Consider the following 26,391-nt stretch of genomic DNA (forward strand, 5'->3'; position numbering starts at 1 on the left):
GCAGAACATCCTAAAGGTTAACTTGCAGGCTGAGTTGGTGATGAGGAAGGCAAATGTAATGTTAACATTCATTTCAAAAGATCTAGAATTTAAGAGTAGGGATGTGATGCTGAGGCTTTATATGGCACCGGTGAGGCCTCACCTTGAGTATTGTGAACAGTTTTGGTCTCCTTATCTATTAAAAGATGTGCTGACATTGGAGCAAGTTTAGATGGGATTCACAAGGATGATTCCAGGAATGAAAGGGTTATCATTTGAAGAATATTTGATGGCTCTGGGCCTGTACTCGCAGGAATTTAGAAGGATGAAGGGGTTCTTATTGAAACATTTTGAATATTGAAAGGCCTAGACAGAGTAAATATGGAAAGGATGTTTCCCATGGTGAGGGAGTCTAGGACAAGAGAGCACAGTTTCAGTATAGATGGGTGTCCATTTAAAACAGAGATGCAGAGAGATTTCTTTAGCCAGAAGGTGGTGAATTTGTGGAATTTGTTATCACAGGCAGCTGTGGAGGCTAGGTTGTTGGGTGTATTTAAGACACAGCTTGATAAGTTTTTGTTTTGCCACAGCATCAAAGGTTATGGGGAATGGGACTGAGGAGCCATGATTGATTGGCAGAGCAGACTTGATGGGCCAAATGGCCTAGTTCTGCTCCTATGTCTTATGGTCTTGCTGGTTTTTTATTTGTCATTGTTTAGATATAGTGTTTTGTAAATTATATTGTGATTTTTTTCCCTTGTAAAACCTGTGAGAAAATGAATTTCAAGGTAGTATATGGTAATATACATACTTCGATAATAAATTTACTTTGAACTTTTGAACTTTGAAACATGTTAAACACTGGATGACCTCTATAAAAATTATGAAAGCTAAATTGCAGGTTAAACTAACTATGAAGAAGGTTTTTATTAGGAAAAAAAATACTTAAATTTAAGATCAGATGTTCCTTGTTCCAAATACATAGGTTCCTAGAGAGCCTACATGTAGAGCAGCACAAACAGAACTGGTCTCTCTGTATTGTTGGTTATACATATGATAGAGTATTGCAGAAAAACTTTAGCAGGTTGATGCCTGGGATGATAAATTTGTCATGTGACCTTAGTCAAACTGGTCCTATATTGCCTTAAGTTTCAGCATTAATTTATTTGAATAAAATGAATGGGGATTTACGGTGGATATAGCCTGGATTGAGTGCTTAGAACGAGGAATATTTAGAAACTGGGGTCACAGTCTTAAAATAAAGTGTGAATCATTCAGAACAAAGATAAAGGAAATTTCATCAATACAGGGGTAGTAATTCTTTGGCATTCAATGTTCAAAAAGGTTTCATTTGCTGAATATTTTCAGAATGGTAGAATTTAGACTAGAAATGGAATCAGAAAATATGGGATTAGTGAAATAAAATAGAAAAATAAAGGATCAACTTTGATCATTAGGGATTCCTCCTACTTTTATTTTTCATATTATGTTTGCAGTATGTGGGAAGTCACGGCGAGCACAATTGTCCCTGATGACTACACCTGTAAAAGGTCCATCCAGCTGCAGCTCCTGACAAACCGACTTAGGGAGCTGGAGCTGGAGCTGGATGAACTTCGGATCATTCGTGAGGCAGAGGCAGAAATAAGCAGGAGTTACAGGGAGATAGTCACCCCTAAAAGTCAGGAGGCAGATAGCTGGGTGACTGTCAGGAGAGGGAAGGGGAATAGACAGAATGAGCAGAGCACCCCTATATAATAACCATATAACAATTACAGCACGGAAACAAGCCATCTCGGCCCTTCTAGTCTGTGCCGACCGCTTTCTCTCACCTAGTCCCACCGACCTGCACACAGCCCATAACCCTCGGTTCCTTTCCTGCCCATATAGCTGTCCAATTTAACTTTAAACGACAACATCGAACCTGCCTCAACCACTTCTGCTGGAAGCTCGTTCCACACACCTACCACTCTCTGAGTAAAGAAGTTCCCCCTCATGTTACCCCTAAACTTTTGCCCTTTAACTCTCAATTCATGTCCTCTTGTTTGAATCTCCCCCACTCTCAATGGAAAAAGCCTATCCACATTAACTCTATCTATCCCCCTCATAATTTTAAATACCTTTATCAAGTCCCCCCTCAACCTTCTACGCTCCAAAGAATAAAGACCCAACTTGTTCAACCTTTCTCTGTAATTTAGGAGATGAAACCCAGGTAACATTCTAGTAAATCTTCTCTGTACTCGCTCTAATTTGTTGACATCTTTCCTATAATTCGGTGACCAAAACTATACACAATACTCCAAATTTGGCCTCACCAATGCCTTGTACAATTTCAACATTACATCCCAACTCCTATACTCAATGCTGTGATTTATAAAGGCCAGCATACCAAAAGCTTTCTTCAGCACCCTACCCACATGAGATTCCACCTTCAGGGAACTAGGCACCATTATTCCTAGATCCCTCTGTTCTACTGCATTCTTCAATGCCCTACCATTTACCATGTATGTCCTATTTTGATTAGTCCTACCAAAATGTAGCACCTCACATTTATCAGCATTAAACTCCATCTGCCATCTTTCAGCCCACTCTTCTAACTGGCTTAAGTCTCTCTGCGAGCTTTGAAGACCTACTTCATTATCCACAACTCCACCTATCTTAGTATCATCTGCATACTTACTCATCCAATTTGCCACCCCATCATCCAGATCATTAATGTATATGACAAATAACATTGGACCCAGTACAGATCCCTGAGGCACACCACTAGTCACCGGCCTCCAATCTGACAAACAGTTATCCACCACCACTCTCTGGCGTCTCCCATCCAACCACTGCTGAATCCATTTTACTACTTCAATATTAATACCTAATGATTGAACCTTCCAAACTAACCTTCCACGTGGGACCTTGTCAAAGGCCTTACTGAATTCCATATAGACAACATCCACCGCTTTACCCTCGTCAACATTCCTAGTAACGTCTTCAAAAAATTCAATACGATTTGTCAAACATGACCTTCCACGTACAAGTCCATGTTGACTGTTCCTAATCAGACCCTGTCTATCCAGATGATTATATATACCATCTCTAAGAATACTCTCCATCAATTTACCCACCACTGACGTCAAACTCACTGGCCGATAATTGCTAGGTATACTCTTAGAACCCTTTTTAAACAATGGAGCAACATGAGCAATACGCCAATCCTCTGGCACCATCCCCGTTTCTAATGACATTTGAAATATTTCAGACAGAGCCCCTGCTATTTCCACACTAACTTCCCTCAAGGTCCTAGGGAATATCCTGTCAGAACCCAGAGACTTATCCACTTTTATATTCCTTAGAAGCTCCAGTACTTTCTCTTCTTTAATCATCATAGTTTCCATAACTTCCCTACCTGTTTCCCTTATCTTACACAATTCAATATCCTTCTCCTTAGTGAATACTGAAGAAATGAAATTGTTCAGAATCTCCCCCATCTCTTTTGGCTCCACACATAGCTGTCCACTCTGATTCTCTAAGGGACCAATTTTATCCCTCACTATCCTTTTGCTATTAATATAACGGTAGAAACCCTATGGATTTATTTTCACCTTACTTGCCAAAGCAGCCTCATATCTTCTTTTAGCTTTTCTACTTTCTTTCTTAAGATTCTTTTTACATTCTTTATATTCCTCGAACACCTCATTTACTCCATGCTGCCTATATTTATTGTAGATATCTCTCTTTTTCCGAACCAAGTTTCCAATATCCTGTGGCCGTTCCCATCAATAATAAGTATACCGTTTTGTATACTGTTGGTGGGGACCACCTATCAGGGACAAGTTGCAGAGGTTGCGTCTCTGGCACCGAGACGGGACCCTCAGCTCAGAAGGCAAGGAGGGAAAAGAGGAGAGCAGTAGTGATAGGGGATTCGATAGTTAGGGGGACAGATAAGAGGTTCTGTGGAAGAGATCGAGAATTCCGGATGGTCTGTTGCTCTCTCGTGCAAGGTCCACGATATCTCGGATCGAGTTCTTGGTATTCTCAGGAGGGAGGGTGAGCAGCCAGATGTCGTGGTCCATGTAGGGACCAATGACATGGATAGGAAGAAGGAGGAGGTCCTGCCAAGAGAATTTAGGGAGTTAGGTGCAAAGTGAAGGACAGGACCTCCAGGGTTGCAATCTCAGGATTGCTACCCATGCCACGTGCTAGTGAGGCTAGAAATAGGAAGATAATGCAGCTAAATACGTGGCTAAGGAATTAGTGCAGGAGGGAGGGCTTCATGTTTCTGGACCATTGGGCCTTGTTCCAGGGAAGGCGGGACCTGTTCCGACGGGACAGGTTACACCTGAACTGCAGGGGGACTAACATCCTTGCAGGAAGGTTTGCTCGTGCTGCTCCGGGGGGGGGGGGGGGTTTAAACTAGACTTGCAGGGGGAGGGGAACCAGAGTGTTAGAGCAGATAGTGAGGTGGAGGAGGATAAAGGTCATGGGAGAACTGCAAGTATAATGCATGGATTAAAGCCAGATCTAACATATAAACAGGCTTTGAGGAAAGAGAAACAGAATTAAGGGTGTAAAGGTAGTAAGGTAGAAGGGCTAAAGTGCATGTACTTCAATGCAAGAAGCATCAAGAACAAAGCTGATGAACTGAGGGCTTGGATATGTACATGGAATTATGATGTAGTGGCCATTACAGAGACTTGGCTGGCACCAAGGCAGGAATGGATTCTCAATATTCCTGGATTTCAGTGCTTTAAAAGGGATGGTGGGGGGGGAAGGGGAGGAGGGGTGGCATTACTGGTCAGGGATACTATTACAGCTACAGAAAGGGTGGGTAATGTAGCAGGAACCTCTTTTGAGTCAGTATGGGTAGAAGTCAGGAACAGGAAGGGAGCAGTTGCTCTATTTTATAGGCCCCCTGGTAGCAGCAGAGATACCGAGGAGCAGATTGGGAGGCAGATTTTGGAAAGGTGCAAAAATAACAGGGTTGTTATCATAGGTGACTTTAACTTCCCTAATATTGATTGGCATCTGATTCATTCCAATGGTTTCAACAGGGCAGAGTTTGTTAAGTGTGTCCAGGACAGATTCCTGTCACAGTATGTTGACAGGCTGATTAGGGGGACTGCCATACTACATTTAGTATTAGGTAACGAACCGGGTCAGGTCACAGATCTCTCAGTGGGTGAGCATCTGGGGGACAGTGACCACCGCTCCCTGGCCTTTAGCATTATAATGGAAAAGGGTAGAATCAGAGAGGACAGGAACATTTTTAATTGGGGGAGGGCAAATTATGAGGCTATAAGGCTAGAACTTGCGGGTGTGAATTGGGATGGAGTTTTTGCAGGGAAATGTACTATGGACATGTGGTCAATGTTTAGGGATCTCTTGCAGGATATAAGGGATAAATTTGTCCCGGTGAGGAAGATAAAGAATGTTAGGGTGAAGGAACCATGGGTGACAAGTGAGGTGGAAAATCTAGTCAGGTGGAAGAAGGCAGCATACATGAGGTTTAGGAGGCAAGGATCAGATGGGTCTATTGAGGAATATAGGGTAGCAAGAAAGGAGATTAAGAAGGGGCTGAGGAGAGCAAGAAGGGGGCATGAGAAGGCTTTGGCGAGTAGGATAAAGGAAAACCCTAAGGTATTCTTCAATTATGTGAAGAGCAAAATGATGACAGGAGTGAAGATAGGACCGATTAGAGATAAAGGTGGGAAGATGTGCCTGGAGGCGGTGGAAGTGAGTGAGGTCCTCAATGAATACTTCTCTTCGGTATTCACCAATGAAAGGGAACTTGATGACAGTGGAGACAATATTAGTGACGTTGATATTAAGGGAGAGGAGGTGTTTGAGTTGTTAAAATACATTAGAACGGATAAGTCCCTGGGGTCTGACGGAATATTCCCCAGGCTGTTCCACAAGGCAAGGGAAGAGATTGCTGAGCCTCTGGCTAGGATCTTTATGTCCTTGTTATCCACGGGAATGGTACCGGAGGATTGGAGGGAGGCGAATGTTGTCTCCTTGTTGAAAAAAGGTAGTAGGGATAGTCCGGGTAATTATAGACCAGTGAGCCCTACGTCTGTGGTGGAAAAGCTGTTGGAAAAGATTCTTAGAGATAGGATCTATGGGCATTTAGAGAAATATGGTCTGATCAGGGACAGTCAGCATGGCTTTGTGAAGGGCAGATCATGTCTAACAAGCCTGATAGAGTTTTTTGAGGAGATGACCAGGCATATAGATGAGGGTAGTGCAGTGGATGTGATCTACATGGATTTTAGTCAGGCATTGGACAGGGTTCCACACAATAGGCTTATTCAGAAATTCAGAAGGCATGGGATCCAGGGAGGTTTGGCTAGGTGGATTCAGAATTGGCTTGCCTGCAGAAAGCAAAGAGTCATGGTGAAGGGAGTACATTCGGGTTGGAGGGTTGTGACTAGTGGTGTCCCACAAAGATCGGTTCTGGGACCTCTACTTTTCATGATTTTTATCAACGACCTGGATGTTGGGGTAGAAGGGTGGGTTGGCAAGTTTGCAGACGACACAAAGGTTGGTGGTGTTGGGGGGGGGGTCACGTGATGACTTAGGATTGAGACGTGTAAATCCAGCTCTCCCGTAAGAAATTAGCAAAGTACCGTTAAAACAAAATAAAGTTAATAAATACTTTCCGAAAACTACTTATAAACTTCGTAAGACTACTCTACAATATGCCTTGTAAACTGCAACAGAAGAAGTCAGTTTTTGTGAAGTCGCCGTGAGATGGGAAGGAAAAAGGGCCTACTGCAGCGATGGAGCCTCGGGTTCAGGTTGGATCTCCTTCAGAGGAGACGCATTCTATCTCTGGCGTAGAAGAACGGGGAACAATGGCGGCGGTAGCGGTCTCTCGGAAGAAGATGCCGGAATTGCGCATGTGCAAATCGACACAATTGAAATTACAAGAACCGACGGCCTCTGCAACTGAAAGTGACTCAGAGTCAGAATTGGATATTACAGAGAATACAGATGAAGAAGAGGAGGAAAAACTGGAAGAGATTGGAAGTAAAGGAGATGATGGAGACATAAGAGAGGCTTTATTGCAGTTAACGGCTGAATTAAGAAAATTAAGAACAGAGCTTAGAGATGTGAGGATGTGCTATGATAAAGCTATGAACAGACTGGATAAAATGGATAAGAAACTTCAGAAGATGGAAAGAACAATCGAGCATATTAACGATAGAGTGGAAAAAACAGAAAATAATGTACTTTTCTGGAACACAGAAAGAAATCGACTTGGAGAAGGTGGACGTGTTGGAAAGTGATAGTAGACGTAATAACATTAAAATTGTTGGTCTTAAGGAAGGTATAGAGGGAGATAATCCAATAGAATTTTTTCAAAGATGGATCCCGAAAACCTTGCAAATGAAAGAGGAAGACCGATCAATTGAAATTGAGCGGGTACATAGAGCTCTGAGACCAAAACCGCAAATGACCAATATCCGCGATCAATTTTAATCAAATTCTTAAGATTTCAAGACAAAGAAAGGATTCTACAGGTGGCTGCCCAAGCTGCCAAGAAGAGAAAAGGGCCACTGATGATAGAAGGGAAGAAATTTTTTTTCTACCCTGACATAAGTTATGAACTTTTGAAAAGAAGGAAGAAGTTTAATCCAGTGAAAAAAGCCCTATGGGATCACGGTTATCAATTTATATTGCGTTATCCTGCAACCTTGAAGATTTTTTTGGCTGGTGGAGAAAAAAGATTTTTTGACGATTACTGGAAAGCGGAGGAGTTTGTGTGAGATTCTTTGAATATTCACCAGATACAAGAACAAACCCAGGGGAGCGAGATGGATTGAAGATGAAGACTGGATCAAGGATTAGGCCTGTTGAATTTTTAGGCGGATGAATATATAAATATATTATTAATTATATGAGGGAGGGGAAGAAAGGTTAAAATTTGAGGAATATTAGCTGGGAATAATAACATTAATTTTTTTTCTCTCTATATATATAATTTTTTGCTATGGGGGAGCTGGAAGAAACACTGTCCAATCGCTACGTTATTCATGTGTGCAAGCGTGGCAATAGCCATGACCCGCACAGTGGAGGGGGGTAGTGTTGTGTATCTTTTCATTCACAACATTAGTGGGGGGCTATTTTGTTTTTTCTTTTTTTTTGTATCTTATCTATCTTTTTTTTCTTTTTGCCTGGATGATTGGGAGGGAAACACAGAGCAACATGGTGAAGTTCAAAGAGATTCCCCAGGGAACTATGAGAGTTGAGAAGCTGAATAATGTTTTAGATTTTAAGAGATAAATATGTAACATTTTTGAATATTTGGAGCCCTTATTTATAGCTCCGATGATGAAGATCTGGGTTCCTTGGGGGAAAGTAACAAATATATATTAAATTTATTTTTATCCCATGGAGCATGTGCAAACCTTCCAATATTCAGGCGGTTCCTTTTTTTTCTTTTCTTTTTAGGTAGGAGTATATATCCGGGGGGGGGGAGGGTTAAGGGGAGGGGGGAGGGTAGATTTTTTTTTCTTATGTATCACTTGAAAAATCAATAAAAATTATATTATAAAAAAAAGGTTGGTGGTGTTGTGGATAGTGTAGAGAATTGTCGCAGATTGCAGAGAGACATTGATAAGACGCAGTAGTGGGCTGAGTAGTGGCAGGTGGAGTTCAACCCGGAGAAGTGTGAAGGACACTTTGGAAATTCAAGCTCCAAGGCAGAGTATAAAGTAAATGACAGGATACTTGGAAGTGCGGAGGAGCTGAGGGATCTGGGGGTACATGTCCACAGATCCCTGAAAGTTGCTTCACAGGTAGATAGAGTAGTTAAGAAAGCTTATGGAGTGTTAGATTTCATGAGTTGAGGGATAGAGTTTAAGAGTCGTGGGGTAATGATGCAGCTCTATAAAACTCTGGTTAGGCCACACTTGGAGTACTGTGTCCAGTTCTGGTCACCTCACTATAGGAAGGATGTGGAAGCATTGAAAAGGGTACAGAAGAGATTTACCAGGATGTGTCGTGGTTTCTCGTTTCTTACAAACAACAAGGAGACGCAGAAAATCCTTCAAGACGTTTTAAACTTTAATTTGCAAATCAAAGCTGAGACAATCAGAAAGCTAGTAGCTGACTGCCCATCGAGGCTTGTACACAGCATTTTTTATAGCAATCTCCTATCTTAGCTACATTATCATATCCAGACGGCCTGTGAGCAAATATCATCAATACATCCGCTCTCAACCTTCCACTATTGTTTTACTCCCCAATTTAATTATGTCTTAGTTTACTTTTTAGACCAGGTGTCCCCTCATCCCTAACCACAGTTATTTCTTAATTGGTCTTGTTTTGACATACTGCCACATATTTCATTACCTTACTCGCCACCGTTATCTTCCTACTTGGTTTCATTCTAGTTCTCTTCATGAATTAATAGTGATTAGGTCAAAAGTCATGGCTACATAGTGAATACCCTCTATTCAGCTAGCAGTGGTTACATAGTAAATATAGAAAATATAATGTGTGCATTTGAGTGAATACTGTTGAGTAAATATTGTAAATACTGTAATACATAGAAAATACAATGTATGCGTTTACATTTTCCAATAGATGCTGCCTGGTTTAGACAGTATGTATTATGATCAGAGATTAAGGGAGCTAGGGCTTTACTCTCTGGAGAGAAGGAGGATGAGAGGAGACATGATAGAGGTGTACAAGATAATAAGAGGAATAGATAGAGTGGATAGCCAGCGCCTGTTTCCCAGGGCACCACTGCTCAATACAAGAGGACGTGGTTTTAAGGTATGGGGTGGGAAGTTCAAGGGGGATATTAGAGGAAGGTTTTTTACTCAGAGAGTGGTTGGTGCATGGAGTGCACTGCCTGAGTCAGTGGTGGAGGCAGATACACTAGTGAAATTTAAGAGACTACTAGACAGGTATATGGAGGAATTTAAGTGGGGGGTTCTATGGGAGGCAGTGTTTAAGGGTCAGCACAACATTGTGGGCCGAAGGGCCTGTACTGTGGTGTACTGTTCTATGTTCTACATTTTACGTGCAATCACAATCTGGCATTCAGTCCAACACCAAATATTTTCAGTGTTATTATGATGTACTGTGTACATCTTCAGTGATGTTCCTGGAATCATCGGGTGTTTCGGGTCTTTAAACATCATGCAACCGCCTCCAGGTGACCCCAGCCGGGGCTGATCAGACCCCAGCTTGTGTCCAGATGGCTAGCTACTTATGACACCATGGCTCCCCTCTTTTGAGCCACAGCCATCTTGAGGCCCTCTCTGCTGCATTGGTGGTACTGCAGATGGCTCTCCTCTTCCTCTCTCCCTCGATGCCCAAAATGCTGAAGGCTCTAACTAAAGAACGGGCTATGAATCCCCTACAACCAACCTCCACTGGGAGACACCTCGCTCTCCATACAACACCTTCAAGTGTAAAATTTACAATCAATAGATACATCTAGGGCTACTTGGAATCAACCCCATTAAGTTAATTTTCTTTCTGTAGCACAGTTAGGTTATTGTAACTTATAAAGCATTGATCCTTTGCTACCTATGAAAATATCCATTATTCTCTTCACTATGAATTGTTGTTCAACTTAATTTATGTGTTTTTCCACAGGTTGTTTCACTTATAAAATGTTCATTTTGTTATTACATTTGGATATTGTAGATAAAAGGATCAAATTAGTCTTCCCTCAATAATGACAAATCTAATTGCTCTAAAATAGCAATTATGAACACCGTTATGTTCACAAATATGACTGCCAATGTTATTTATAGCCAGATTCAACCAACTGCAGTGAAATAAATATTAACTTAATATAATTTGACAGTAATATGATAATTGTTTGCCGGAATATCACAGGAAGTGAGCTCTTCCTTGAATTAGAATCTTTGCATTCATCTGTGTAAACAGATTTGATCTCAGTTTAAACTCTCCTGTGAAAGTTTGTACTTGTACTGATATAATACTCCACATGGAGTGCCCTTTTAGAATATGCACTCTTATCTTCTCTTTAGTGAATGAAAAATTAGAAGAGCGAAAATAATTATATAGTGGGAAGAGAAAATGATGAAAATGTTCCTCACACCCTGGGTATTTAATGCAGGAGGCATCTGGATTAATACAGTTATTTTCAGAAAACCGATGTGTAAAATTTACTTAACACTCAACACATGCTGCATATAGCCAACTGGACTGCCACAAGGTATTGTGAAATTTGCCAAAAAGTACATTAGAAATACCTTTGAATAATGTAATCAGGACCTTTATGGTTCACAACAGCTCCAGGAAAATTGAATGCAGTTGAAATAAATGTTACACCCTCAAAAGGTGTATCTCATTATAGCTATTTTAGTGGAGAGCTACTCACCACTAGAAATTGTGAAAGTGAATTCTTTCAGTAGGTGAATCACAAGTTCATACATATATTCATTCGCTCACTCACGTGTTATGATTATGGCAGATAGTCCTAAAAAGGATAACATGAAACATTGCTTTTTGTCACCTGGGATAACTTAGCTGATTAATAGTGAATTATGTCAGTGTTAGAAATTGGAGTGTGGAAAGGGTAATTTTGTCTGTGTTGGAGACTGATTTGGAAGATTTCTGTGAAAAATGTATTTCTACCAAAAAGTTCCCTACATCCCATGTGGTCAATGGCTCCTACTCTCAATCTGTTGGGAAGATGATCCTCCTCACGCACTGGCTGTTTAATGCAGGTGACATCTGGATTAATAGTTATTTTCAGAAAACCGATGGCACCTTCCCTGTTCTAGTACTTGGAGCTGTAGTTAGAAATCACATTGGAGTGAGCAACGTGCACACATCTTTTGCTACTAATGCACAAAGGAACTTAAATTGCACACAAAATGTTGTCACCCTGTTCCTCGTTGCCATATTAAGTATATTTCACAATTGTACACCATCAAATTTCCTTTTCTGGTTTCTGAGGTGGATGGTGTTGACGTTGTGGAGTTTGTGATGATTTGTCTGTGGATTTTAGAACTGGCTTACTTACAGTGTTTTTATTGAAGAAATTAATTCATTATGCCAAATTCCAAAGAAACAAAGGATGTGAAGCGCAAAAGAACTGCCAGTTCATTTCAAGTGGAGTAACTTAATGAAATCCGAAAGCACATGAGGTCAGGAACATGCTGCTACGAGAAATATTAATGTACAATGCAGAAACTGTTGTTACCTGCATGTATTGTTGCAATGCAAAAGCTGCTGGAGAATTTGTAAGTGGGAAGAAGTTGGGTGGTATTTGGAAAGTTGACTTTTTAAAGTGTCATTTAGCATGCAAATCACATATGGACGGTGTGCAAAAGCTCCAGCGAGAAAATCCTTCATCACCTACTACAAGCCTGCTGCGTATGTTTTGTAAGAATGCAGGTGAATGAGAATGAAAATGATCAAACCCAGATGAGATCAAAGTTCTTATTGATAGTATTTTGCTAGCTGTTAAAATGAATATGTCTATGTATAAGATTCTGTGCACACATGTTGTTGTCACTGACAATATTTTTGCGCACACTGGTCATTACAAATTAGAACATTGGGGAACATTGACCCCAAGATCCATGTCTCTGTGCAATGTTGGTTGTAGAAAATATCCAGTGGTGTGGACTTCTTGAGGGTGAATGCATTATATATGCTTTCTGGAAACATGGCATTCACCATCAAAAAATCAAGATTATCCACAAGTACCTGGATTTGAGGAAGGGGAAAGCTTTCTTGTTGATGAAAATATCTTGGTTATTATTGGGAGTGCATTAGGTGGCACCCTATGTAAATTCCTGTGTCTGATGCTACATTGTCATCACTGAAATCAAAGTATGTAAACTAATCTCTCTGTAAGTATACTTGGATAACCTCTTGAGGGTATAATAGTCACTGCTGTGCTGTGAGCTGATCCTGTAACATTTAGAAAGATCCTGTAGTAAATAATTGGAAGTTGAAGTAGCCATACTGAACCTAACAGTATTGGAGTATCCCAACAGCTAAATGATGGAAAGAACGCTTATTATAAGTTTTCACACAGTATATAAACATGATTGAGCAGTTTGTTTCGAAGCTTTATAGTCTGGTCTGACGTCAGTAGTGTCTCTCCAAATACAAATGCAATAAAGAGATGCGGTGTATTCCAGGTAGCACTAAGAACAGTTCAGCAAGGTTGTAGCTCCAATTTATGTTGAAAAGGGAGGAAATGCATAAAGTGCATCCAATGGAGGAAAACCAAGAAGGTGAGTTATGAATAGAAGTGCCTAGTCTAGTTAATTGCAAAGTGTCATTTCATCCCAGTGTGATCACTGATGTGATCAGTGCAGGTTATATTGTTTTTGTGTGCAATTCAAACACTAAAAATTTAAGTTCTAGTAGATCCAATTTTTAGACTGTCTTATTATTTACCTGCAAGAGGTCTTTTTAATTTGTTTTGAAGTTTTGGATATTATTGACGTAATTCTAATGTTTATTGGTCAGTACAAATGGTTGTCAAGATTTTTCTGGAATGTTGAACAACCTGTTTTGGAGATGAGTTTTTAATGTTAATAGTATTTTGCCCCTAAAACAATGTATTTCTATGTCAGCTTTCTAAAATGTTTTAACATTAGATAGATCATTAGCCATTTAATATAGATTTCAAAAAGGATGACAATGCATATTAAAAATCTGACAGTTCCATGAGTTGGTGATATTATACTGATAAACTTTAATGGATTTGATACGTATGTTTTAGAACGCTTTTAACAATTACCACATAGATAATGGTGAGAGAAGTTGGAAGAGTATGGTACTAAGGAAAGAGAAATATATACAGTAGTGCTAGAAAGTTTGTGAACTATGCGTAATTTTCTCTATTTCTGCATAAATATGCACTAAAGTGTTATCAGATCTTCACGTAAGTCCTAAAACTAGATAAAGTGAACCTAATTAAATAAATAAGACAAAACATTATACTTGTTCATTTATTTATTGAGCAAAATGATCAAATATTACATGTATTTGTTGGAAAAAGTATCTGAACCTTTGCTTTCAGTAACTGTTGCGACTCCCTTGTACAGCAATAATTTCAACCGAGCGTTTCTGGTACTTGATCAGTCCTGCACATCGGCTTGGAGGAATTTTAGGCCATTCCTCCTTACAAAACCACTTCAACTCTGGGATGTTGGTCGGCTTCCTTGCAGGAACAACTGGCTTCAGGTCCTTTCACAACATTTCTATAGGAGTAAGGTCAGGACTTTGACTCGGCTATTCCAGAACACAAATATTCTTCTTAAGCTATTCTGTTGTTGATTGACTCTTGTCTTTCAGGTCATTGTCTTGTTATGTTACTCAACTGCTATTAAGCTTCATGTGATGAACTACTACCCTGACATTCTCCTGTAAAAGGTCTTGATATAATTTTGAATTCATTCTTCCCTTAAAGATTGCAAGCTGTCTAGGCCCTGAGGCAGCAAAACAGTCCCAAATCACGATGCTACTTTCACCATGCTACACACGGAGTTTTAGTGTTGGTATGCAGTGCCTCTTCTTCTCCAAACACAGCAATATGCTTTACTGCCAAGAAATTAAACTTTTGTCTCATCTATGAACATTTGGAGAGGCATAATATGATTGTGAATAGTCAGCATGGCTTTGTGAAAGGCAGGTTGTATCTTACATAGAAACATAGAAACATAGAAAATAGGTGCAGGAGTAGGCCAATCGGCCCTTTGAGCCTGCACCACCATTCAGTATGATCATGGCTGATCATCCAACTCAGAACCCTGTACCTGCCTTCCCTCCATGCCCCCGATCCCTTTAGCCACAAGGGCCATATCTAACTCTCTCTTAAGTCTAGCCAATGAACTGGCCTCAACTGTCTCCTGTGGCAGAGATTTCCACAGATTCACCACTCACTGTGTGAAGAAATTTTTCCTAATCTCGGTCCTAAAAGGCTTCCCCTTTATCCTCAAACTGTGACCCCTCGTTCTGGACTTCCCCAACATTGGGAACAATCTTCCTGCGTCTAGCCTGTCCAATCCCTTTAGGATTTTATATGCTTCAATAAGATCCCCCCTCAATCTTCTAAATTCCACGAGTATTAGCCTAGCCGATCCAGTCTTTCATCATATGAAAGTCCTGCTGTCCCAGGAATCAATCTGGTGAACCTTCTTTGTACTCCCTCTATGGCAAGAATGTCTTTCCTCAGATTAGGGGACCAAAACAGCTCACAATACTCCAGGTGTGGTCTCACCAAGGCCTTGTACAACTGCAGTAGTACCGCCCTGCTCCTGTACTCGAATTCTCTTGCTATGAATGCCAGTATACCATTCGCCTTTTTCACCGCCTGCTGTACCTGCATGCCCACTTTCAATGACTGGTGTATAATGACACCCAGGTCTCGTTGCACCTCCTCTTTTCCTAATCAGGCACCACAGATTATTATCTGTTTTCCTGTTTTTGCCACCAAAGTGGATAACGTCTCATTTATCCACATTAAGTTGCATCTGCCATGAATTTGCCCACTCACCTAACCTATCCAAGTAACCCTGCATCCTCTTAGCATCCTCCTCACAGCTAACACTGCCGCCCAGCTTTGTGTCATCCGCAAACTTGGAGATGCTGCATTTAAATTCCTTCGTCTAAGTCATTAACATATATTGTAAACAACTGGGGTCCCAGCACTAAGCCTTGAGGTACCCCACTAGTCACTGCCTGCCATTCTGAAAAGGTCCCGTTTATTCCCACTCTTTGCTTCCTGTCTGCCAACTAATTCTCTATCCACATCAATACCATAACCCCAACACCGTGTGCTTTAAGTTTGCACACTAATCTCCTGTGTGGGACCTTGTCAAAAGCCTTTTAAAAATCCAAATATACCATATCCACTGGTTCTCCCCTATCCACTCTACTAGTTACATCCTCAAAAAATTCTATGAGATTCGTCAGACATGATTTTCCCTTCACAAATCCATGCTGACTTTGTCCGATGATTTCACCACTTTCCAAATGTGCTGTTATCACATCTTTGATAACTGACTCTAGTATTTTCCCCACCACCAATGTTAGGCTGACTGGTCTATAATTCCACGGTTTCTCTCTTCCTCCTTTTTTAAAAAGTGGGGTTACATTAGCCACCCTCCAATCCTCAGGAACTAGTCCAGAATCTAAAGGGTTTTGAAAAATTATCACTAATGCATCCACTATTTCTTGGGCTACTTCCTTAAGCACTCTGGGATGCAGATCATCTGGCCCTGGAGATTTATCTGCCTTTAATCCCTTCAATTTACCTAACACCACTTCCCTACTAACATGTATTTCCCTCAGTTCCTCCATCTCACTAGACCCTCTGTCCCCTATTATTTCCGGAAGATTATTTATGTCCTCCTTAGTGAAGACAGAACCAAAGTAGTTACTCAATTGGTCTACCATGTCCTTGTTCCCCATAATCAATTCACCTGTTTCTGTCTGTAAGGGACCTACATTTGTCCTAACCAGTCTTTTTCTTTTCACATATCTATAAAAGCTTTTACAGTCAGTTTTTATGTTCCCTGCCAGTTTTCTCTCATAATCTCTTTTCCCTTTCCTAATTAAGCCCTTTGTCCTCCTCTGCTGGACTCTGAATTTCTCCCAGTCCTCAGGTGACGAAGGGTCTCGGCCCGAAACGTTGACTGTACCTCTTTCTGGAGATGCTGCCTGGCCTGCTGCGTTCACCAGCAACCTTGATGTGTGTTGCTTGAATTTCCAGCATCTGCAGAATTCCTCGTGTTTGCGTTTACAAGGATGTTGCCTGCATTGGGGAGCATGTCTTATGAGAATAGGTTAAGTGAACTTTGCCTTTTTTCCTTGGAGCAACGGAGGATGAGAGGTGACCTGATAGAGGTGTATAAGATGATGAGAAGCATTGATCATGTGGATTGTTAGAGGCTTTTTCCCAGGGCTGAAATGGCTAGCACAAGAGGGCACAGTTTTAAGTTGCTTGGAAGTAGGTACAGAGGAGATGTCGGGGTAAGTTTTTTACGCAGAGAGTGGTGAGTGTGTGGAATGGTATGCCAGCAATGGTGGTGGTGGTGGACATTCTCCATTAAGTGTAGAACAGACTTAACATCATTTCCTTGCTGCCAGTCAACACTGGTGTACCTCAAGGATGTGTACTTTGCCGACTGCTCTATTCTCTACATCCTGGACAGGTATATGGAGCTCAGAAAAATAGAGGGCTATGGGTAACCCTAAGTAATTTCTCAGGCAAGGACATGTTTGGCACAGCTATATGGGCCGAAGGGCCTATATTGTGCTGTAGGATTTCTGGGTTTTTATCCACAAAACGTTGTTCCAGAAGCATTGTCGAACATCTAGGTGGTCTTTTGCAAAATTGAGATGTGCAGTAATGTTTGTTTTTGAGAACAATGGTTTCCTCCCTGGTGTCCTTCCTTGAACACCATTCTTAGTCAGTGTTTTTCTTATAATGAACACATGAAAAGAAACTTTAGCCAGTTCTAGAGATTTCTGTAGGTCTTTTGCTGTTACCCGTGGGTTGTTTTTCACCTCCTTCAGCACTGTGCTCTTGGCGTGATCTTTGCAGGTTGCGCATTTCTAGGGAGAGTAGCAACAGTACTAAGCTTCCTTCATTTGTAGACAGTTTCTCTGAACATGGACTGATGACCCCTCAGGTCTTTAGAAATGCTTTTGTAGTCTTTTCCAGCTTTATGCATCTCTACAGTTTTTCTCTGGAAGTTGTTGTGAGACATGGTGCACATAAACAGATCATTCTTGAGAAGAGCAGGCTCTGTCAGTAACCTGACTTTGTGTGTCTCTTTTATAGGGCAGAGCACCTCTACAACCCACACCTCCAATCTCATCTCATTGATTGGAACATCTGACTCCAAATAGCTTTTGTAGAAGGCTTTATTCCAGAGGTTCACATACTTTTTCCAACAAATACATGTAATATTCCATCATTCTTCTCAATAAATAAATAAACAAGTATAATTTTTTGTGTCATTTGTTTAATTGGGTTCTCCTTATGTAGTTATGTGGATCAATCTTCATCTGGCATCTCATCCACAGCCGTTCCAACATGGGTGGCACTGAACTGGCATCGCCTGATGGAGTTTCTTGAAGCATCCACACCTCTACAATACTTCCTCCAGGTTTCCAGGGCCTGTGATTTAATTTAATTTTTAAATAGTGTTAATTAGTTCAGTTGTGACTGAATGAAGAATAAAGTTACAAGTGAACTGATAAACACAGGTTAAAAATGAAACGAAAACGCACCTCCTGGCAATCTAAAATCAGAACAGATAATGATGGATGTCCTCAGCAGGTCTGGCTACATCTGTAGAAAGAAAAACAGCTAATAGTTCAGTTCAAAGATCTTTTACTACAACTGAGATGGAGGTAAAAGAAATTTGATAACTTGCAGGAAGGCTGGGGGAGTGGCGCTATGTCCAAAGCCGTAATACTGAGTGAGCCATAGATGTAAAGAGTAAACCAGGTTATGCAGTCAATGAATCAGAAGTACCACCCTCTCTGAATCTTAACTTATTTAGACTTTCCAAATTCTGATGAAAGGTCTTTATCCAAAATATTATAAGATACTTCAAGACCCCATATCAGGAAAAATATAAAGATACAAACGTGACGTGTTGGAGAAGGTGCGGCTCCAAGGAGGCAAATCACTTTCATATTTTCTGGGATTGCCCTAAATTAAGTATATATTGGGAAGGTATTTATAGAACATTAGTTAAGGTACTTAGGTCCCAGATAACTCTGAACTTTGAGACGCTTTATTTGGGGCATGTATTGTTTCTTGAACAGAAGGAAGATATAAAGTTGCTTCAGGCCCTCTTAGCAGCAAGTAAGAAATCAATCACTAGAAAGTGGCTAAATCCAATACCACCTACATTAGAAGATTGGCACGAAATTATCTTGGAAATATTTAAAATGGAGAAGTTGACTTACTCCCTGAGAATTCAAAAAGAAAAATTTTATCAAATCTGGAATAAATGGATTGAATATATAACCCCAATGCAAGCAGACTTTAGATGACTCTCCTAATGATTTATACTGCTCTTCTCATCAACGCAGTAATATTGCTAACGTAAGCACCCCTACTCTAAATGTTTACTGTTTTTTGTTTTCTTTTGGAAAATAGAGAATTAATACAAGTAAAGGAAAAGATTTGGGAAAGGGATAAAAAATGACAAAATTAAGTAAATAAGTACATAGGGATTGGATAATTATGTTTGGGGGCAGGAGCAAGCATGAACAAATTAGGATATAAACACCTACAATGGTTGTTACATAGGCTTACATACAACATTTTGGACCAGTAGAAATGGTCCAGAAGAGATATATGGAAACTATTATTACTATTTTTCTTAACAACTAATACCATTACTTAGCCTAATAGATTAGAATTACCATTGTACATAATTATCTATTTAAGTGTCTAATTTCCTTTTATATCATCTCAATGTGTACTTAAGAATGTATAAATAATTATAGTTTTATACATATAAAAAAATGGAAAAGGTTATACGTGTGAAAGAAGTACCTGATACTTGTGAATTCCTTATCCAAATAAAAATAAAATTAAAAAAAAAGAAAGGTCTTTATCCTGAAAGGCTAGTTCCGTTTCTTCCCACAGATGCAGCCTGACCTGCTGATTGTTCCAGCATTTTTTTTCTTTTTATGATAAGCACTGGTTATCTGGTGGATAATTTTTTGTTGTTAATTTTTTTTGTAAGTGTTTTCAAAAAGACTAAAGCTTCAGAGTAAATGGTAAATTTGATTAACAGTTTCAAGTGAAGCAATGGTGAAGATAAAAAAACTGTCGGGCATTTATGGATGCAGAGTTTCAGCAATCTTTCCTAAGTCTGTCTTTTTATATGGCACTCATAAGATGCATGCTGGAAGCTGCAAGTAGTAATAAAGTTATTGTTCACAATGAGCTGTCTGATAGCAGTCAAAAATGTCTGAACCACGCAAGTGGGTGGATTAATTAATAGTAGTGTGTAACTCGTATCAGATTGGATCAAGAATTGTAAAGCTTTCAGAGTGCTGTTGTGTATATATAGCAAAGGGATTTGATTCTGATGGTGAATTTATTGCTTCCAAATTATTAGTGTACACAGAGTTGGAGAATGTCAGTGACAATAATGATCAAGTCTGATATTCAAGACTTTCAGATGTTTGTTTAGAGCAAAATATCCAATGCATTAGAATGTGTCATAAGAGTGTTTAATTATAAGTTATACCTAGTGATTGTAATCTAATTTAAAACATTTACAAGGAGGAGTCTGATCATGTAGTTCTTTAAAATATTCTTTTTGGGCCAAATATCCATTGGTAACACTTTCAGGACTTCAGTACCTTTGCCCACCTCAAAAATACTTCTCTGACCTGATCCCGGATTGAGAGTTATTTAAAAATTGAAGGCATGTGTCCCTGCCAATTCAGCAGGGGAGGACAAAGGAAGTGGGTTCAGCCTGCACAGCTACAGAATTAGCTGTGCCAGCAGATGTTAAAAAATGTATGTCTATTACAGTCTAGTGCAATCACCTGATGAGTTATTTACACAGAGTAGCTGTTGTGTCATAGAAATCTTAGGCAATGAGCATTTGTAAGAAAATGTCTATCTACCCTTGATGTTCATTAGCATTATCGTTATTGACTCACTATCAAAGTCCTGGGAATAACCGTTAACAAGAAATTCACTGAACTTGTCATAGCCGTACTGTAAAATACTGTGACAATAAGCAGATCAGAAGCTGGCCTTTTGAGACAATTGATGCAGTTCCTGATATTTCAGTCTTTTCATCATCTACAAGGCAATTTCTCAACTAGGCTCTCCTAAAGACATGATCTCAGTCCCCAAAAAGGGCAACGGATTTAGGCACAATGGGAACACCTGGAAACTACATTGAAATTGATCCTATATTGTACTTTACCTGATATACAATCTGACAAATGATTCCCCAGCATAGTAGTAGGAATCCCAGCATGACTATACTTCACTTGGGAGCCCAAATACAATACATTCACTTGGTTTCAGAGCTCAGTAGTCATATGGAATTTTAAAGGCTGGTGGTTACAGCTGGAACCAGAGGTTCCAGTCAGCAAGATTCATTCACCCTACCGTATTTCAGTAGGAAATTAGTAACATTGGTAGGAGAAAATGGGAGAGCATATATAAGTTACACACGAGCAAGTTTGTAAAGGAGAATTATTTCTGCTTTTCTGATGTAATATGTTCCAAATGTAAAAAAAATTAATACTCTTTAGTAAAATAAAGCTTAATATATAAAATAGCAGGCTTTTCAATTGTTGCATGGGCTGGGTTTTGTGGACTTTTAACTTCTACTGTTCTTACAGAATACAAATAGGCTTCAATTAATAAAAATGCAGATGTCACTTGTGCTTTTCCAGATAAAGTGCTGTTATTATTGTTTGACTTAAAAAAAGATCACGAGCAAGTTTTCTCCTACAAATCAATACAATATCTGAATTGTGTCTGATTTTTTTAATTGATCTTGCCTATTCTCACAAATGCTTATCCATTATTTGTGTTCATAGTTCCTTTAAAGGGTTGCTCTTTCATGATGACTTTGTACCCAAATAAACTCCTCACTAAAAATTAGCCTTGCATTACATGCTAATGACTGAATGAAATACTGAAACATTGTATCAGTGAGATATGATTCACAGTGAATGTATGACTATAATCTTATTTACTGCCAGATCAGTCATAGTAATAACAGTACTCCAAATCAGTTTCATGCATATCTTTTCTAGAACTTATTTAGGTGAAGATACTTAAAAGGAGACCTTGTAACACACACAAAATGCTGGTGGAACGCAGCAGACCAGGCAGCATCTATAGGAAGAGGTACAGTCGACATTTCGGGCTGAGACCCTTCATCAGGACTAACTGAAAGAAGAGATAGTAAGAGATTTGAAAACAGAAGGGGGAGGAGGAGATCCAAAATGATAGGAGAAGACAGGAGGGGGAGGGATGAAGCTAAGAACTGGAAAGTTGATTGGCAAAAGGGATCAGAGCTGGAGAAGGGAGAGGATCATGGGATGGGAGGAATGGGGAAAAAGAAAGGGGGAGGGGAGCACCAGAGGAAGATGAAGAGCAGGCAAGGAGTTACTGTGAAAGTGACAGAGAGAGAAAAAAAAGAAAAGGGGGATAAAAAAAAGCGAATAAATTAATAAATAAATAAGGGATGGGGTAAGAAGGGGAGGAGGGGCATTAACGGAAGTTAGAGAAATCAATGTTCATGCCATCAGGTTGGAAGCTACCCAGACGGAATATAAGGTGTTGTTCCTCCAGCCTGAGTGTGGCTTCATCTTGACAGCATTTTGTGTGTGTTGCTTGAATTTCCAGCATCTGCAGATTTCCTCATGTAAAAGGAGACCTTTACCTTTCTTGGTGTAATGAATTTAAATTCAAGTTCCATGCAAATAGGCACTGCCTACTTTAATACATAATGATTTGTTGCATTTGATTCATAGGACAACTGTGACTTCAAGGGCAGCTTTGGCACAGATGCATGCATTTGGCTTCCCTGAGATCCGAGCTGACAATAATGAGCTGGCAGTAGTGATTGATTCAGATAACCTTCCAGGCATTAATCTGCAGACAGAAGAAGCAGACCATCTTCAGTGCAACGAAATAATTCTGCAATTCCTGGCTTTCAGCAGGTAACATTTGGAGTGATGGGGAAACCAGACTAATCAATAACTATTACCTTAGGTAGAGACATTCACTGACTTTCATAACATAATTGTAATGTACTAGTATTCGATATAATTCAATGCTTTTGTAATATCCTATCAGACAAATGTCACATCTCTAGCCTTTGGACTAAATGGTAAGAATTGTTCAAAGTGGTGGACTTAATGACTCAAGGGACACTTTCAAATGACTCAGCAGTAGCTAGAGAACTTAATTAATTACCTACCATTATAAACAAAAAGCTAAATCTTTTATGGCAACCACAAAAATATCCAATTCACGAGTACCGTTCAGCAAAAGAAATATCCTGCCCTTATATGAAACTAGAAGTCCTCATCAACTTTGTCAAGGTGCATTGTTTTTATCTTCATCAATCATTCTTCTTTAGATTTCAGGTTTCACCAACAGATCTGACTACATTTCACATACTGTTTATATTTTTTTTCTGTATCTTTCTAGTTGTTCTCATTATCACAAATGACCTGACTTGGTCCAATCAAGCAGAGTCCACTGCCAAGAAGGCCCGCCAGCGCCTTTATTTCCTGAGAAAACTAAAGAAATTTGACTTGTCCCCTAAAACCCTCACTAATTTTTATAGATGCACTGTAGAAAGCATTCTTCTAGGCTGCATCACAACCTGGTATGGAAGTTGTCCTGTCCAAGACCGAAAGAAGCTGCAGAAGATCGTGAACACAGTGCAGCACATCACACAAACCAATCTTCCGTCCTTGGGCTCACTTTATACCGCACGCTGTCGGAGCAGTGCTGCCAGGATAATCAAGGACACGACACCCAGCCAACACACTTTTCGTCCCTCTTCCCTCCGGGAGAAGGCTCAGGAGCTTGAAGACTCGTACGGCCAGATTTGGGAATAGCTTCTTTCCATCTGTGATAAGACTGCTGAACGGATCCTGACCCGGATCTGGGACGTACCCTCCAAATATCCGGACCTGCCTCTCGGTTTTTTTTTTGCACTACCTTACTTTCCATTTTTCTATTTTCTATTTATGATTTATAATTTAAATTTTTAATATTTACTATCGGTTGTAATCCAGGGAACGGGAATCGCAGAATCAAATATCGCTGTGATGACTGTACCTTCTAGTATCAATTGTTTGGCGACAATAAAGTATGAAGTATAAAGTATCAGGATCATCTGGGAAAACTTACCCTTGCCTGTCATCTCTGATCCATTGCTGCCTGCCCCTCTCTTACTTGTAACAATTCTGTTCTCTTTTTCTCTCAGTCTGACATGCTTTTTGTTTTCAAAATTTCCTCTGTTTTTTATAAGATTTCCAGCATTTGCTGATTATTGATTTTCAAAAACAATTAATCTAATCATAGATTGTACGACAGCAATCTTACTGGCTCATCACTCGGCCTGGACCACTTGGACAACAGCAACACCTACATCAGCCTGAGTTTATTGATTTTAGTCATAGTCATAGTCATACTTTATTGATCCCGGGGGAAATTGGTTTTCGTTGCAGTTGCACCATAAATAATTAAATAGTAATAAAACCATATATAATTAAATAGTAGTATGTAAATTATGCCAGGAAATAAGTCCAGGACCAGCCTATTGGCTCAGGGTGTCTGACCCTCCAAGGGAGGAGTTATAAAGTTTGATGGCCACAGGCAGGAATGCCTTCCTATGACGCTCTGTGTTGCATCTCGGTAGAGTGAGTCTCTGGCTGAATGTACTCCTGTGCCCAACCAGTGCATTATGTAGTGGATGGGAGACATTGTCCAAGTTGGCATGCAACTCGGACAGCATCCCCTTTTCAGACACCACCGTCAGAGAGTCCAGTTCCATCCCCACAACATCACTGGCCTTACGAATGAGTTTGTTGATTCTGTTGGTGTCTGCTACCCTCAGCCTGCTGCCCCAGCACACGACAGAAAACATGATAGCACTGGCCACCACAGACTCGTAGAACATCCTCAGCATCGTCCGACAGATGTTAAAGGACCTCAGTCTCCTCAGGAAATAGAGATGGCTCTGACCCTTCTTGTAGACAGCCTCAGTGTTCTTTGACCAGTCCAGTTTATTGTCAGTTCATATCCCCAGGTATTTGTAATCGTCCACCATGTCCACACTGACCCCCTGGATGGAAACAGGGGTCACCGGTGCCTTAGCTCTCCTCAGGTCTACCACCAGCTCCTTAGTCTTTTTCACATTAAGCTGCAGATAATTCTGCTCACACCATGTGACAAAGTTTCCTAGCTCAGCATTCAAACTGTCTATGTATATAATAGTGCTAATCAACAAACTTCAAAACAACTGGGCTTCAATATATCCCTCTGCAACTTCATCATTGACTTCTTCTCCAAGAGACCACAGTCAGCGTGGATCAGAAATAACATTTCCACCTTTGGGCACCATGATAGCATAGTCGTTAGCGTGGCGTTATTACAGCTCGGGGTGTCGAAGTTTGGTGTTCAATCCTGGCATCCTCTTTAAGGAGTTTGTGCATCCTCCCTGTGGAATGCATGGGTTTCCTCTGGGTGCTCTGGTTTCCTCCACAGTCCAAAGGTGTACCAGTTTGTAGGCTAACTGGTTATTGAAAATTATCCTGTGATTAGGCTAGGGTTAAATCGAGAGTTGTTGGCAGCACATCACATAGGGCCAGAAGGACCTATTCTGTGTTGTATCTCTAAATAAAAATTTAAAAAAATTAAAAACCTTGCTACCACTCAACACAGGTGCACCTCAAGGATATGTACTAGCCTACTGCTATACTCTCTCTACACTCATGACTATGTATGTAGGCACAGCTCAGGGGAGGAGGGAGGGAACGTCGACTCAGACCATGAGGCCTGCATCGGGTATTTTCATGCCTTGTAAGGCGCAGATTGGAAGTCTGTGTGGGGCGCCACTCCTCGCACAGACTAGAGCAATGTGTGGTAAAGTGCCTTGCTCAAGGACACAAACACGCTGCCACAGCTGAGGCTCAAACTAGTGACCTTCAGATCACTAGATGAACGCCTTAACCACTTGGCCACGTGCCCATCACAGCTCAAATGCCATCTATAAATTTGCCAATGACACAACTGTTATTGGTAGAATCTCAGATGATATCAAAGAAAAATACGGGAGTGAGATACATTGGCAGATTGAGTGCTGTCACTTGCAAGATCAAGGAATTGATTGTGGGGTTCAGGAAGGGCAAGTTAGGGGAACACACACCAGACCCTCATTGAGGAGTTAGCAGTAGAAAGGATGAGCAGCTTCAAGTTCCAGGGTGCCAATATCAGAGGATCTATGAACCCAACATATTGATGCAGTCATGAAGAAGGCACGCCAGCAGCTCTACTTCATTAGGAGTTTGTGGAAAAGACGGGATGGTTCGAATGGCCTAATTCTGCTTTTGTGTCTTACGGTCTTATGAAGATTTGGTGTGTCACCAAAGACTCTAGTAAATTTCAACAAATATACCATGGTATGGAAGCTCCAATGCGGGTAATCGAAAAAAAGCTGCAGAGAGTGTAGACTCAGCCAGGTCCATCATGGGCAGTAGCCTCTTCGCTGTTGAGGACATCTTCAAAAGGTATGGCCTCAAGAAGACAGCATCTGCCATTAAGGACCCTCATCATCCAGAACGTGCACTCTTCACAGGAGCCTAAAGACATATACTCAACATTTTATGAGCAGCTTTTTCACTCCTGCCATCAGATTTCTGAACAGTCCGTGAACC

At 40.4% G+C, this 26,391-nt stretch overlaps 1 protein-coding gene across 2 annotated transcripts in view; it reads left to right on the top strand.

Annotated features, from left to right (window-relative positions):
- The window catches only part of nphp4 (nephronophthisis 4), a 427,697-nt gene that overhangs the window by 311,565 nt on the left and 89,741 nt on the right, over positions 1-26,391 (top strand). For both annotated transcript variants that reach the window (XM_063033463.1, XM_063033464.1), the window contains one exon: positions 22,471-22,659. In XM_063033463.1, the coding sequence (XP_062889533.1) occupies positions 22,471-22,659 (189 nt within the window). The remainder of the gene's footprint in view (positions 1-22,470; positions 22,660-26,391) is intronic.

This window comes from Mobula hypostoma, chromosome 25 (assembly GCF_963921235.1).
Source record: "Mobula hypostoma chromosome 25, sMobHyp1.1, whole genome shotgun sequence".
Taxonomy (NCBI): domain Eukaryota; kingdom Metazoa; phylum Chordata; class Chondrichthyes; order Myliobatiformes; family Myliobatidae; genus Mobula; species Mobula hypostoma.